Consider the following 14,410-nt stretch of genomic DNA (forward strand, 5'->3'; position numbering starts at 1 on the left):
TCCCCTAGGGCTGTTGAGAGGACTAAATGGGGTAATCGGTGCGAGGGTGAACAGCACCCTGCTTAAGGACCAGGAGTAGAAGTGGAATCTTGTCTACGTCCCTCTAATCGTATAGAGAACAGGGACAGAAGTCCAGGGAGGGTCACCACATGCCCAAGGTCACAGCAAGCAATCACAGAGCCCAAGCTCACTGCCCCCAGGATCACCCTTTCCCAGTAAAGGGCAGGGGCCATCCCTCCCCAGAGAGTGGAAACTTCCCAAAGTCCCTCTGACCTGACGGGAGGGTGGAAAGAACAGGAATTTCTGCCATGGTACACCAATCCGGAGCCTGGGGCTGAGAGCTGGAATCCCAGGGTTTGCCAAGGCCATTCCATCAGGCCCTTGCGGCACCGCCCCTGCCCCCGGGGACCTGCATGAAGAGAGGGGCCATCCCAGGGGCCCAGGTTCTTAGAGGACTGAACGTTGGCAAGGTCAAGGGAACAGAGCACAATGGAGGTGGCAAATCAGACAGTTGCGATGGTTGGAGCTGAACAGAAGAGCAGCCGCAGACTCTTCTTTTCAAACGAAATCCACAGCACATTCTGCTCCCCAACTGCACCAACCCACAGTCCCCAGCAGGCCCCAGAGGAGCAGGGAGGCTGAGACAGAAAAGCAGCCTGACAGCCAGGAGCCGGCCCGGCCCTCACAGCTGGGCCCCGTGGTCTTCTGATGAAGTCGAACAATTTCACAGAATATCAGCGTCAGACAAGGCACTCTGTGACCACGATGGGTCAAGACACATCCAGACCACCGGTAGCTACGGCTGAGCAGAGCAAACAGGAACATTGTCCAAATTATGTCAGTGACCACACAACCCTCTCCTGGCTGGAGCATGACTGCTGCTTCTTTGCCAATTGCATCCTTAGCTTGGGCTCCTACACAGGATTGATTAAGATGCCCCACCATGGATTAGCCCTGTTTCCCAACAGCATCCAATCTGGAGCCCACTTCCTCAGACCCGCCCCCAAGTCACGTCACACAAGCCCAAATCCCATATAAGTCCTTTCTCACACCCTCTTACAGAGACACCTCATAGATCGCATGGGGTTTCTCCCCTCACTGCAATGAGCAACAAACCCCACTAGTAACCACAGGCAAGCTACTGGTGTTCCTCACCTGCAGGGCACCAGAAGATGGATCTCATCAGATCCCCCACCGCCCTCTACCGTCGCCACCACCACCTAACCCTGCAAAAGGCAAAGCCCAGGATCCATCACCTCCCTCCCACAGGTGAGGAAAGTGAGGTCCAAGCCCAAGGTCACAGAGTAGGGTGAACATGTAGTTTATCGTCCCAAGGGGATACTTTCGAGGGTGAAAGGACGCACTGCTACTAACTAGGCAGGGACAGTGGGCCTAAACCAGGACTGTCCCGGGCAGGCCAGGCGAGTGGTCTCCCAATCAAGCAGCAGGAAAGTGGGGGAGCCAGACGGGGGTCGAAGCCTGGCCCGGCCATGTCTGTCCCTGAGCCCTCCCGGGGACAGGGTTCTCTCTGTGGACGGGCCTGGCAGCCAGAGACCCCCTGGTCTGGGGGTGCGCTGCAGTGTGATGCCTAGGCGTGGGCCACACCCAAGTTTCCACGCACACAGCTGTCCCAGCCGGCCACGCCACCGTGTTTGGTGTTGGTTTTCCAGAGAGTTCCCTCAACTCTCTGGATGCCTCGTTTATCCTGCCCAGAGGGGGACTGGGGGCGTGGGAGGAGTTCACATAAAAGAATTTGCAGGTGAATGAAGGTGACCGCTCTAAACACTGAAAACTTTTTTATTTTAGCCTTTCACACTGGTGTTCTTTCTGATGCGGTCACCCGTTCCCTGCGTGAGTGAGCTGAGTGCAGGAACGGGCCGTGAGGGAACATCTGTTACAGGAGAAGCTTTCCTACAAGAGGTAGCAATGACCCAGAAAGGAGAGGGAGGGGGTCCCAGGGCTGTGCCCTTCCCTTGGCCGTGACCCCAACCCTGACCCAGAGGCCCAGCCCAGGTGAAGGCCAGCCCTCCCAGGAGGCCCAGGCTGCAAGCTCTGAGCGTGGGGACGTAGGATGAGGTAGTGCCACCATCCCTTTGATGTGGCCCAGAGGGGCTTTGCAGAGATCAGCCTAAGAAAAGCGTCACTCGGTGATGCTACCATACGGTGATACCTCCAGGGGCTGCTCAGGCAGCTGGAGCTGTTTGTCCCTGCGCTCGATGGCCCCAACGGTTGTGTGAGTGTCACTCTGCTGCCTCTGGTGTGACAATTTTTAAGTCCTCTGTTCCCACCTCAGTTTCTGCTCTGCGCTCTGTGCTAACTTACAAGACACCAGGCTCAGCGGACTGGGAGCCCTTCGAGGGTGAGAACTGTCATCAGTTTGTGTCTGTTTCCTCCTAAAGATCCCAGCTTAGCGTCTGGCACACAGTAGATGCTCAGTAAATGCCACCTGAACCAAATTAGTTAAGTCAGGAGTCTGAGACTCAGGGAAGTGGGGGAGGCATCATTCCCTGCAAAAGGCTCATGGGTTCTGGTCACTTCTGTACATGCTCAGTGACCACCAGCTGGGCACAGGAGAGATCGAGGTGAGTAAAGCAAAGGTGCTGACCTTGAGCAGGCAGCCATGCTCCATGATAAATGCGCAAGGCCCAGAGATGGCCCAGGGGTGGCACACGGGAGCCAGGACTAACTCGGCCCAGAAGCGGTGACATCAGGAAAAGCCTTCAGAAGAGGGATGTCTGTGCAGTGGTTTGAAGGATGAGCCTGAATTTGCCCGGCAGACAGGGGACAAAGGGCATCCGGGCAGAGGAGACAGCTTGGCAAGGGCATGGGGCAGCAGGGTGAGCGTGGGGTGGGGCTGACCAGGGCGAAAGCTGGGAGGTCAGCAGAGGTCACTCACGGAGGGTGTTGGATTCCAGAGCTACAGGAGACACAGGAGGGATGTGGGCCGGGGACGTTAGCTCTGAGTGAAAACAAATCACACCATCCCCCGGCTGGACTAAAAGACGCAACAGGAACAAGAACCCTGAGAGGCCTTCACAGAAGATCGGGGACACGGGGGTAGCCCCCAGGAGGGTTCCTGTTCAGAGGCCAGCTCTGGGGGGAGGCAGAAATGGCTCTTGAGGGCCCTGGCTGCTACAGATCTTCTCAACTAATCATATTTGACCTTCAGAGCTTTACAAAAGCTATTAATAATCGGAGCAGCAATGGCCCAGTAATGGAATCATCTCCTCCCTGTGCATTTCTGTGCAGTTCTCAAAATGCTCTCGGGTCCACTGTCTCCTGTGGACCTCCATCTAACCCCATTTTGCAGGTAGTGAAATTGAAGTCCTGTGTGGTCACATCGGGGTTAGCCCCAGAGCCAGGCTAAAACCCAGGGAGCAGTTCCATGTCAGCCCTGGGCGTCGGGCTCAAAGTCCAGTTCCTTGTCCGGAAGGGGGTCCCCAGGGCTGTCGGGAAGCCCGTAGTACAAGTCTTCCTCTTCCTGTTCCAGCTCCTCTGTACCTGCGTCCGAAGCCTCCTCTTCCTCCCGCTTTGTCCTCGGGGGTCTCTGCCAGGAGCTGGGCAGGGCTGCCACCTGTAGCTGCTTCTCTGGAGGTACATCCTCCAACGTTGGGGCATCAATGAGGGCAAAGTCATGGAAGCGGTCCAGCTGGCACCTGCAAGCCTGGGGCTCCGGGGGTGCAGGCCGGGGTTCCGCCCCCTCAGATGGTGCCAGGTTGGGGCTGCTGCCCTCACTGGAGTCCACGTCCAGGTCATCTTGGAAGGAAGCCAAGGGTGCAGGGCCCTGGGGACAGGTCGGTGGTCTGCAGGGGCAAAGCCGGAAAGGGCGAGGGTAGCTCTGAGTCAGACTGCCTAGGTCCAAATCCTACCCACTAGCTGCAAGGCCCAGGGTAGGTGAGTTCACCTGTCTGGGCCTCAGTTCCCTCCTCTGTAAAATGGGGGAAATAACAGCATTCACTCCTATGTTTATCCCTGAGATTTACAACAGATAATGAACGCAAAGCACTTTGCACAAGGCCTGGCACATAGTAGGTGCTCAAGAAATGGGCCTTTATTATGTTATCCAAACCAGGTCACTCCTCTGCCTCTCCAATCACTTGGAGGTCTCCTCTGGGCCCACGATCCCTGTCACACTGGGTGTCACCTTCTGTTCCCTTGTGTGCCTCCCCCATTGGACGAGGAGCTCCCGCAGGGTAGGGGCTGTCAAGGGCTGGCAGGGAGTAGGTACCCAGGAATGCTGGTGGATGAGTGACTACGTGGATGAATGAGGAACCCAGTTCATGAACAGCTGGGGACAGGGTGGGGCGGGTAGTGACCTGACTGAGGTCACAGAGCACATCAGTGGCAGAGCCTGGATTTGAACTCAGGTCCTCTGGCTCCCTGCCCTGGCCCCTCATGGCGAGTATTCAGACAACTCTGAGGTAGGACCGATTACTCCCATGTGGGGAAACTGAGGCTCAGGAAGGTGAGGGACATCCGAAGGTTACACAGCAGAGGAGCTGGAATTTGAACTCAGGCCCATCTAAGCCGAGACCCATGTGTCTGCTACCCCTGCTGCTTCTCAGGGTGTCCCCAGCCACCTCTCAGTGGCCACACCCCTCTTCCTTCACCCCAGCGCCCCTGCACTCCGTGCACTCACCCGGGCCTGCCCTGACTTGGGTCTCTTTCTCCCTCGTCCTGGTCCGAGCCCCTGTGTATGACCACGGCGGCTTCCAACAAGGTCTGAGGGTCGCGAGGGACACCTTCTCCTCCATCGCTGGCTCCTGGCTGTGGCCGTCCCGGCTTAGGAGCCAGGATGGGGTGGGGGTCTTCACTGTAGCCCATGACCTTCATCTGCATGTGGCTGAAGTCCGGCAGGCTCTGGTCGTAGGCGGCTTCCTCCCACAGCCTGACGTAGGGGGTCCGGGGGCTGGGCGGGGGCACAGCAGTCAGCGGGAGAGAGAACAGGCAGGTGGGCAAAGATTCGATCAACAGACGTCAGTGCCATCCCCTGGCCCACCTGCTCCGTGCACCAGCTCTCCCCCAATCTCAGAGAAGCCTCTGCGGGTGGTTACTGTACCCAGTTCATTGATGAGGAGACTGAGGCCCAACAAGTTAAGTTGAGTGGTAGAGCTCAGACTCTCAGTCCAGTGTTCCTTTCACCCGCGTCTCCAAAGTTAACTCCAAGGCTGCGGCTGTCAAATGAAGACCAGCTCGCGTTGACTGAGCGTTTGCTGGGTTCCAGACGGTGGCCTGAAGCCTTTACATTTATCATCCCATTTATTCTGAATGACACCTTGAAGCAGAATGGTCGTTCCCGCTTTTCAGATGAGGACAGAGCAACAGTAAGAACCAGCTACTGAGTGTTCCTTGCAGGCCGGGCTCTATCAGTTAGCTCATCTGACCCTCCCTGTAACTCTGGGAGACACTGGCGGAAGCTGAGACACAGACACCTTAGCTGGCTTGCCCAGGTGGTGCAGACCTAGGGGGTGGTACTGGGGCTCCAAGCACCACTTTCTCCACTGCTCTCTACAGTCCAGGGCTGGGAGCAGCAGGGAAGAGTGCAGGCTAAGGGTGGCCTGAGCCCCAGCTCTGTTCTAGCAGCTCTCCCTGTGTGACCAGTCCTGAGGCTGGCCCCCACACCCACCCACCCAGACCTGGTCTGGTGTTGACTCCCCATGAGGTTTGGGGCTTGTGATTGTACTTCTTGAGCCTCAGCTTCCACATCTGTATAATGGGCCTGCCACCCCCCTACTTCACAGGGTTTCTATGAGGACTGAAAGAAGAAATGGGCACAAAATGCCTGACTTGCTCTCTGGTGCTTTGGAAGCACTTCCTAGTAATGATGGCAAAGGCTTACAGAGGGCCCGCTATGCCCCAGGCTCTGTTCTTAGCACTTGGCTTATTAAAGTCCACCATCCATATCACAGGCTCTGCATCTGCAGATTCAACCAACGGTGGATCTAAAATATATTTCTTTAAGTTCCAGTAAGTTCCAAATAACAAAACTTGAATTTGCCACACACTGGCAACTGTTTACATAGCATTTACACTGTATTTACAAATATTGACATAGCATTTACATTGTGTTAAATATTATTAGTAACCTAGAGATGATTTAAAGCATATGGGAGGATGTATATAGATTACAAGCAAATACTAAGCCATTTTATATAAGGGACTTGAGCATCTGTGGATTTTGGTATACGTGGTGGGAGAGGGTATCTGGAACTCATCCCCTACAGATACTGAGGGATGGCTATATTATCTCACTTAGCCCTCCCTGAAGCCTAGGAGGAAGGTACTATTAGTATCCCTATTTCACAGATGGGACAAAGAGAGGCAGGTTGCTTTCTCAAAGTCACCCAGCCAAAAAGTAGCAGGGCCCCAGGGCTGTGCCTTGGCCATCATGATGCCTCTTGTTTGCTAGAGTAGTAGTAGTCACCGCTGTGTGGGATTTAGGGTCACACCTATTTTTGATTTCTGGTCTGCCACTACTTCACTGTAAGACAGGACAAAAGTCCCTGAGCCTCAGTTTCCTCATCTGTGAAATGGTAATAATAAAGCTCACCTCATAGAATTGAGAGGTCAAAACAATCCATGATTTCTGATAGTATGTTCTCAGTAAGTGGGAAGGCAAAGCCAGAGCCTGGGGCAGGGGAGAAGACTGGCCTGAGGGGCTCACTGCCCCTCCCCTCCCTCCACTGCCCCACCCCCGCCCCAGAGGGCCCGGCACCCACCTCTTCATCTCAGCAGTGAGCGCATTTTCCAGCAGGCCCAGCGCCTTCGGTGACAGGATGCCTTGGAAGTCAGAGTCGGCGGGTACGAAGGTGATCTGCAAGGCAAAGGGGAGAAGTCTTCTCTGCAGCTGCCCACACACATCCGTGGTCACTGCTCCCCCAGAGCACGGGCCTAACATCTCCACATACCCTAGGAGAGAGGCCTGACAAGGGAGGCCACCCCGTTTGACAGGAGGGTGCCTGCTCAGGGCCCAGCACCTGTGGCCGGCTGGACCTCTGGGTTCCTGCTCTCACTGGCCCTTCATTCACCCAGCGCTCATGGAGCATCAGCTGTGTGCCAGGCACTCTTCTAGGCACTAGGGGGCAGCCATGAGTGAATGAGACGAACACCCCTGCCCTGGGGGAGGTCATATCTTGTCATTTCCAGGGGTCCTCATCCAGTGCCCAGCACTTGCCCGACCCCTTCATCCTCATCTGGTGAGTGAGTGGGAAGCAGTTCATGTGTTTCTTGGCACAGACAGAGGCTGCGGTGGGGAGGACAGAGAAGTGGATGGCTGAGGTTGTGCCTACACTACTGAACTGTTCACTTAAAAATGGTTAAGATGGTAAATTTTATGTTATGTATATTTTACAATTTAAAAGAGTAGTACTAGTAATGCCTGTCTCCTGGATTCCATGAGATAACATATAAGGAGTCCCCTAGCACAGAGCCTGGCACACAGTAGCTGCTCAGTAAATCATAGTTTGATGCTACTGAAGATGAAGTTACCTGACTTCTCTAAGTCTGGTTCTCCCCAGCTGAAAATTTGTTCAACAAATATTTGATGAGACCCTATTGTGTTATGCCAGGTTCATAAATGGCAGCCCCTTTTCTCCCTTTCCCGTAGAGTACGGTGAGAGAAAGACACTTGTCTGCACCAGGAAAGCACCCAATCCTGCTGGGGAGAAGGGAATGATAGATGGATGTGTTCTTAGAACTCCTGTGAGGGGTAAGCTTCCCCCAGATGTCTGGAAATGAGGGAGGGGCCTGGGTGTCTTCCACACCCACTTAGTATGTCCTGCACCTGCCAGCTGACTCTGTATTTCCTAGAAGCTGCCCCTTCCTCCATCTCCCCATCATCATAATCACCACCACCACCATCATCTCCATCAACATCATAATTACGTCATCACCAGCAACATCAGCACCAGCGCCTTCATCACCATCACCATCATCATTATCACTCTACAGCACCATTATCATTGCCACTGTGAAAAGCCCGGAGGAGAAGGAAAGTCCTGACAATCTTACAACACAAGTTCTTTTAAGAAAGGATGACAGGCAGAGTTGAAGCTGGGGAGGGGAGATCAGATCATAAAGACCCCAGAGCATCAGGCTAAGAAATTCAGCCTTTAATCCAGAAGCAATAAGAGTCCTGGAGGGGTTCTCAGCCGAATACATAGCCAGATTTGTGTTCAGGCAGAGTTCTGAGCAGTCCCCAAAGGGAGGGAACAGAGGGATGGAGGGAGGCCCATGGAGAGGACCAATCCATCAACCACCAATCAGGGGCCTGGTCCTGGGCTCCAGCAGAGCAGGCAGGAGTGGGGAGTGGGCGACTTGTAGGCAGAATCAGAAGCCAGACAGGGAGAGGCCCTGCTTTCCCAGACAATCCTTCCCCTTCTCCCAGTTCCCCTGCCCCATCTCAGCTAATGGGCACAGCATCCCTGACAGTCCCACCTGCTAGATTTGCCCCGATTCCTCCTTCCCTCTCAAGCCTGAGGCCCAGCTGACCACCAAATCTGACCAAGTCTACTTCAGAAATTCAATAAAATAAACTGGATGGGAGGACAAGGGCCACGCCCAGTCACGGCAGGTACTATATGTTTGATGAACTGGAAATGTCTTCTCAGCTGCTACAGCCTTGGGTTCAAGTTCTGCCTTAGTCTAGGAAATGATAATCCTCCCTTGGACCGAGAAGGAGCCTCCCCCACTGGCCTGGTTGCGCTTGAACGTTCCTCCTCCCAGATGTCAGCCTGATAGCTTCCTCGAACTGCAAAGCTGCTCACAGCCGTCCCTCATCCCATCCAATAAAGGGTCAGGTCCAAACTCCTCAGCATGGCATCCAGGTCCCGTGGACCCGAGCCCCACTCCCTCTCCGCCTTACTTCGCTCCCCACGCCCTCCGGCAGCCAGGCTGACCTGCTTGCCTTGTCCTTTTCACATCATGTCTTTGCTCGTGCTGTTCCTTCTGCCTGGAATTTCTTTCCCCATCTTTTCTGCCTGGTGAGCTTCTACTTAACCTACAAACCCCAGGTCATCTTCCCTGTGAAGCCCACTCCCTCCCCATCAGGCAGAAAACTGTCTCCTCCATGAGACCCCCAGGGCCCCAAAGACAGGGACGGCTTAATTCACCTGGGTACTGGCTACCCCTTCCCCCGTATCATAATAGGTTAATTCCATTCCCTTATGTTTATATTTTTTTCAATCCAGAAAATTCCCATTCGTCAGGCACTGAGGCAGGGGAGGATCCGGCAGGGAGGATGGGCGCCAGCATTTGCTGAGGACTCCGATGGCCCAGGCTCCAATGAGATAATGTGGGAGACTGGGACCCTCGTCTAGCACACCTCCCTGGTTTATGACACACTTCCCTCCCCTCCTTTAGTGTTCCAGCCCTTACAGCCTGCGTCCCTGAAACACACACCCACGTCTGTGCTCACACACCTGCACACACATCCAGAGACCCTCCCAAAGCCACAAACACCTGTCCTCAGAACGCTGCCTTTGCATTGGCTCCAGGCCAGGCGTGATGCCAGGTCCCCCACCTACAAGCCCCCACTGGCTCCTCCACAGGCCCAGGCGAGCCTCTGCCAAGGCCACAGAAGTGGGGCACAGGGAGGGGCATTTGAGTCAGGGCCTGGTGGGCACTGAAACCTGTGTCATTTCTGACCCGCCATTCGGCCTCCACAGCACATGAACACGTGAATCTATCAACAGTTACTCATTAATACCCAGCAATATTCCCTCCTCCCCCCCACCCCGCCACTCCCTCATCCCCACTGCCACCCGGTCACTCTGCCTACCGCCCACAGCCAGCTCTGTGAACGGAGTGAGGCAGGAAGGACACTCCCCCCACCCCACCCCGGCCATCACCTTGCTGTCCCCCAGGGCCCTCTTCTCCCGGTGACCTCTGCTCAGGACACTGAACAGAGAGAGGCGAGTTGACTGTAAACTGCTCGGTAAACGACCACAAACCAGCCGGGACTGCCTCAGTGCTGAATGAACACGCTAACAGCCCGGGGCTTCCCACAGAGGAGACAGGACTGGGAGAGCCGAGCCCAGGCCCCCAGGATTCTCCTCCCTCCTCCCACACCCCTGCATGGCCATCCAGGCAAGAGGCGAGGAGGTGTCTGAGTGTGTGAGGCTGCCTGGGGCCTGGAGCCCTGGATGGCGGGACCAGCAAGGGCCTTAAGATGCACACGCTTTACCACCCCCTCTTCCTGACTCACATATTCTACAAATGTGGAAACTGAGGCTCAGAGAGGGAAGGGGCTTGACCAAAGTCTCCCAGGTAGTTAGAGGCAGAGCCAAGTTAGAATCCATGCTTCTTTCCTTGTCTCCCTGGGTCTATCTGACCAGCTGCTGTGACCTTGGAGAAGTCACTCAACCTCTCTGGGCACTGAAGGATTACAACTCCTGATATGCCCATTTCACAGGGTTGTTGAAAGGATCACTAACAGTAAGCATGGCAGCGCTTCACCTAAATATAACACTCTACAGTTTACAAAACTGCCCATCTCTTTTCTGTTCTCCATAATAACTCTGTGAGGCTGGGAGAAATAGGAGCTCGGGACCTCATTTTGCAGATGAAAGAAACTGAGGTTCAGAAAGATAAAGGTCACACAGACAGTTTGGAGCAGAGCTAGAACTAGAACTCAAGATTCCCAAGCCAGTGCTCTTCCCATCACTAAGTCACTTATTAGGCTAGGAGTTCGTTAAAACTTCAAAAGATAGAGCTGCCTAACCCAGGCCATCAAGGTTACAGCTGACCCACCCAGAAAACTCAGCAGCCCTGGGACACAGGGATCGCCCTCCCGAGGTGGAGGGTTATGCTTCAGGTGACACACGTCTGAGCTCTGATCCCAGGCCTGACACTTAGGAGCTGTGGGACCTCACTTTCTGAGCCTCGGGCTTCTCTAGTATAAAATAGAACGTCAAAGGTACCAAAAAGTTCAGGATGAGGACTGAACTGCACCAGGGATGCAGGCGTGCTTGGCAGGCAGCAAGCCCTCATAAACTCTGGTTTCAAGCACCTGGACTGTGTGGTGGGTTTTACTGCGTCTCCCCCATGGTGTCTAGTTCAGGGCTCCAGATCCAGGGGGCTCCTGATCAATCTCTATGATAAGGGATAGATGGATGGATGGATGGATGGATGCTCAGGAGAATGGAGATAAGAAAAGAAGGGGTAAAGGGGAAAGGATAACAAGATGATTGAAGGATGGGGGATTGATGCCTGGAACAGAGGCACAGCCCCAGGCCCTCCTGGGCCCTGGCCCCCAGGCCACCTGTCCCCACTACCACCTACCTTGGGGTAGCACTGGCACATGCTCCAGATGACACCCCCGATCACCATGACACCGCCCATGGCGTAGAAGGTGCCGTAGACCTGGGGCCGGTCGTGGCTCATGAGGAATGTGCCGAGGGCCAGCAGGAAGAGCCCCAGCATGATGAAGCCGATGCGGAAGGTCTTCTCATCAGCCATCGCTGCCTGGCCAGGCCTGGCCTGTGCACCACCCGCAGAGGGGCGCCAATGAACCAGCCAGCCGTCTGCACACGCTAACACCGGAGGAGTGACGCTCAGGGATCGCTGCAGATCAGGGCTTCAGGTAAGAGGGAGGGAGCCTCTCTTCGGGTCCAGCTCAGCCCCTGGGAGCACCAGTTTTCCAGGCTGGAGGAGCTACGCTTGGGTGGCCACGTGTTCCCACCTTCACTCCCTCTCACCTTCCCTCTGGGCCCTCCGGAGTGTGTGGGAATCTGAGTGAGGGAGACACGAGGGAAGGAAGGGGAGGTTCCAGGGGCTGGGCCTCAGCCAAGGCTTTGACATCACCTCATTTGCCTGTTCAGGGCCAAGCTGGGCTGACAGGTGGCCCCGCACCGTCCAGCCACGGGAAGCAGATACAATGCTGCAGCCCAAAGACATCAGAATGCCACTGAAGGATCCCACAGGGTCCTACAGGCTGGCATTTTGGAATCCTGAAGAATTCTAGACTATTCAAGGTCATGTGCCCATCTGGCCCCTATTTATTTGACCGTGGCTGCACGCATGGCTCTGTTCTAAACATGTGACACATATTAACTTATTTAAGGAACCCCGTGAGGCAGGTATTACTATCCCTACTTTACAAATGAAGACACGAACAAGTAACTTGCCCAAGGTCACGCAGCTAGAAAAGGCAGAGCAGCTGGGATTTGAACCCGGAGGCCATGGGTCCACAGTATTGCCACTGGGTGATACTGCCTAACTGTAGCACAAGGGTTAAACGTGCAGGCTCTGGTGGCTGGACAGGCTGCCTGGGCTTGGGTTCTGGTTCCTCTATTATGGTGCAGTGTGGTCTTGGTCAAGTTACCTCCTGTGCCTCAGTTTTCCTCCTCTCTACAATGGGGATAATAATAGCAACTCACAGGATTGGGTCTATCCCCAGGCCTGGTCTCCCTGAGTGCCTCTGTCCCCTTCCCGTACTCTGTGCTCCAGCCAGGCCTGCTGGCTCTGAGCTGGCCGTGGTGAGGCAATGCCCCTCTAGGGTGTGAATGGCCGACAGCAAGTTCCTTCCTCCTAACCTAGGAAGATACCTTCATCCTAAGAATGACACTCTAATGGTGGAATTTCAGTCCTGGGGACAGGATGAGGGTAAAAATCAGATTCCCTTACAGGATTATAGGAAAATGAGGGTCAACAGTATCTCTAAAAGAAAATGTTAACACGTTGTTTGTATGTTATTGAATTGCCACTGCAGGAGAAAAGGCTTTCATTTGGCATCCTGACTTCATAGGTTTGGGGATTTTCCTGTTTGTGATGTCACCCTCTCCCTCCTCCCCAAAACAAGCTGTGCTGGTTCCCGACATCACACCTGTGCTCACATGATACCCTCTGGCATCTCTGCCCACAGTGCCTTGGGGTTTCAGTGTGAAGCTGTTTCTCCTTCACCAGCCCTCAGACCCAGCGCTTACAGTTTGCGGAGTGGGGCAGAGCTTGGGGGACCCTCCCAGTGAGAGGCTGCTAAGCGGTCAGAGAAGGGCTGAGAGGCACCAGGTGACATCCATGTTTGTTTCCCGGGGTGACCTTGGCCTCCGCTCTGGGCTTGAGTCTTGTCATCAGTGATTGAAGGTGGTATTAGGCCACCTCCCAGGGGTTGTAGAGGGAAGTGACATGATGGAGGGAAAAATGCTTTGTAATCTGGGATTATTTACAGGGCAGGATCGTCCAAGGAAATACTATTATAATCATCTTATACAGGCTCAGAGAAGGCAGGCTATGTGCCCCTCCCAGGAAAGGAGACCGGGGCCCAGAGGGGCCTCAGCCTGCCTGTCTGGTCCTGAAGCCCCGGCCCACGGCGGGATTGGATTTGCGGGGTCGCGGTCCAGGAGGAGCCTCTGGCGCCCCCTGGTGGCCATCGTAGCACGCGCTTGGCGAGGTGCTTTCACATCCCCGTAGGTCATGCCTGAAACCCGCAGCCCCGCGAGGGGCGCAGGGAAGAGGTTATCGTGCCTATTTCACAGGCGAGGAAACCGAGCCCGGGGAGATTTCCCCAAAGATCTCCCCAAACTGAATCGGGGGCTGAGCGGTGACCGGGATCCACACAGTCCCAGCTCCATTGTGGATGGATCGGATCTGGTCCTTAGGGCTTCCTGAGAGTCCTGCGGGTCACCCGATCATTCTCCGTGTCTCCCCATCTTTTCTTTCCTCACCACGACCCGGCCTCCTTTCCACCTTTTCTCTCCTTAAAAGAGGGGGGTAGGGGGGAAGTGGCAACGAGTAAGAAGCTCTGGGACAAGTAGGTGCTCGGTAAAATGGGTCTAGTCTAACCTCTTCCACAGAGCCGCGGTGAGGCTTAAGCGGGGACACGTGAGTACCGGGCATTGGAAGTATTGGGTTGTCCACGGGTCCCGCTCACGTCGCACCTGCCTCTGACTTCTGCTTCCTTCCCTGCAAAGCGGGGGGAGGGGGAGGAGCGCTTGCGGAGTCTGCCATCTTCCAGCAGAGGACGCGATAACCACGGTTTTCTTCCGGTCTGCAGAATTCGGGGTCCTCGCAAGATCCTAAGAGCTGCTGCAGGGAGGGGAAACATCACACCCATTTGACCGATGCAGAAACTGAGGCTCTGCATCAATAATGGCCCAAGATCACAGAACCTATAAATAGCAGAGCCAGGGTTCAAGCCAGGCCCCACGTCCCTCTTTTCTTGAGCGCCTGCTACGTGCAGGACGCTGAGGTATGCGGTGTCTGATGAACACGGGTTTTCAATGTGATGGCGCTTGGTCCTGTCTTCTGGGGCACAATATGGTAAAGGCTCTGAGATATGCCTGAGGTCCAGCATGTGCACAAAGCAGACAGAGGGAGAGACTGGGGTGGAGGGGGAGGAACGAAGGGACAGATTCACAGGAGGGATTCTTGAGAAGCCAGCTGGAGTTCTGTCAGGGCAGGAAAAGCAGTTCAG

At 55.0% G+C, this 14,410-nt stretch overlaps 1 protein-coding gene across 1 annotated transcript; it reads right to left on the bottom strand.

The window, feature by feature from the left end:
- Window positions 1–1,302: 1,302 nt before the first annotated feature.
- Window positions 1,303–11,714, bottom strand: BSND (barttin CLCNK type accessory beta subunit). Its single transcript, XM_029231139.1, has 4 exons — window positions 11,281–11,714; window positions 6,720–6,814; window positions 4,640–4,909; window positions 1,303–3,803 (listed from the first exon to the last, which is right to left on the bottom strand). The coding sequence occupies exons 1-4, from the start codon at window positions 11,455–11,457 to the stop codon at window positions 3,389–3,391; spliced, it is 957 nt and encodes a 318-aa protein (XP_029086972.1). The 5' UTR covers window positions 11,458–11,714; the 3' UTR covers window positions 1,303–3,388.
- Between the last annotated feature and the right edge of the window lie 2,696 nt (window positions 11,715–14,410).

The sequence above is a fragment of the Monodon monoceros genome, unplaced genomic scaffold (assembly GCF_005190385.1).
Source record: "Monodon monoceros isolate NGI ecotype Baffin Bay Population unplaced genomic scaffold, NGI_Narwhal_1 Super_Scaffold_18, whole genome shotgun sequence".
Taxonomy (NCBI): Eukaryota; Metazoa; Chordata; class Mammalia; order Artiodactyla; family Monodontidae; genus Monodon; species Monodon monoceros.

Coding starts and splice junctions, on each gene's coding strand:
- BSND (XM_029231139.1), bottom strand. CDS start 11,457: ATGGCTGATGAGAAGACCTTCCGCATCGGCTTCATCATGCTGGGGCTC. Junction 6,815..11,280: donor TGTGCCAGTGCTACCCCAAG/GTAGGTGGTAGT, acceptor TTTGCCTTGCAG/ATCACCTTCGTACCCGCCGA. Junction 4,910..6,719: donor CTCACTGCTGAGATGAAGAG/GTGGGTGCCGGG, acceptor GCCCCCGCCCAG/CCCCCGGACCCCCTACGTCA.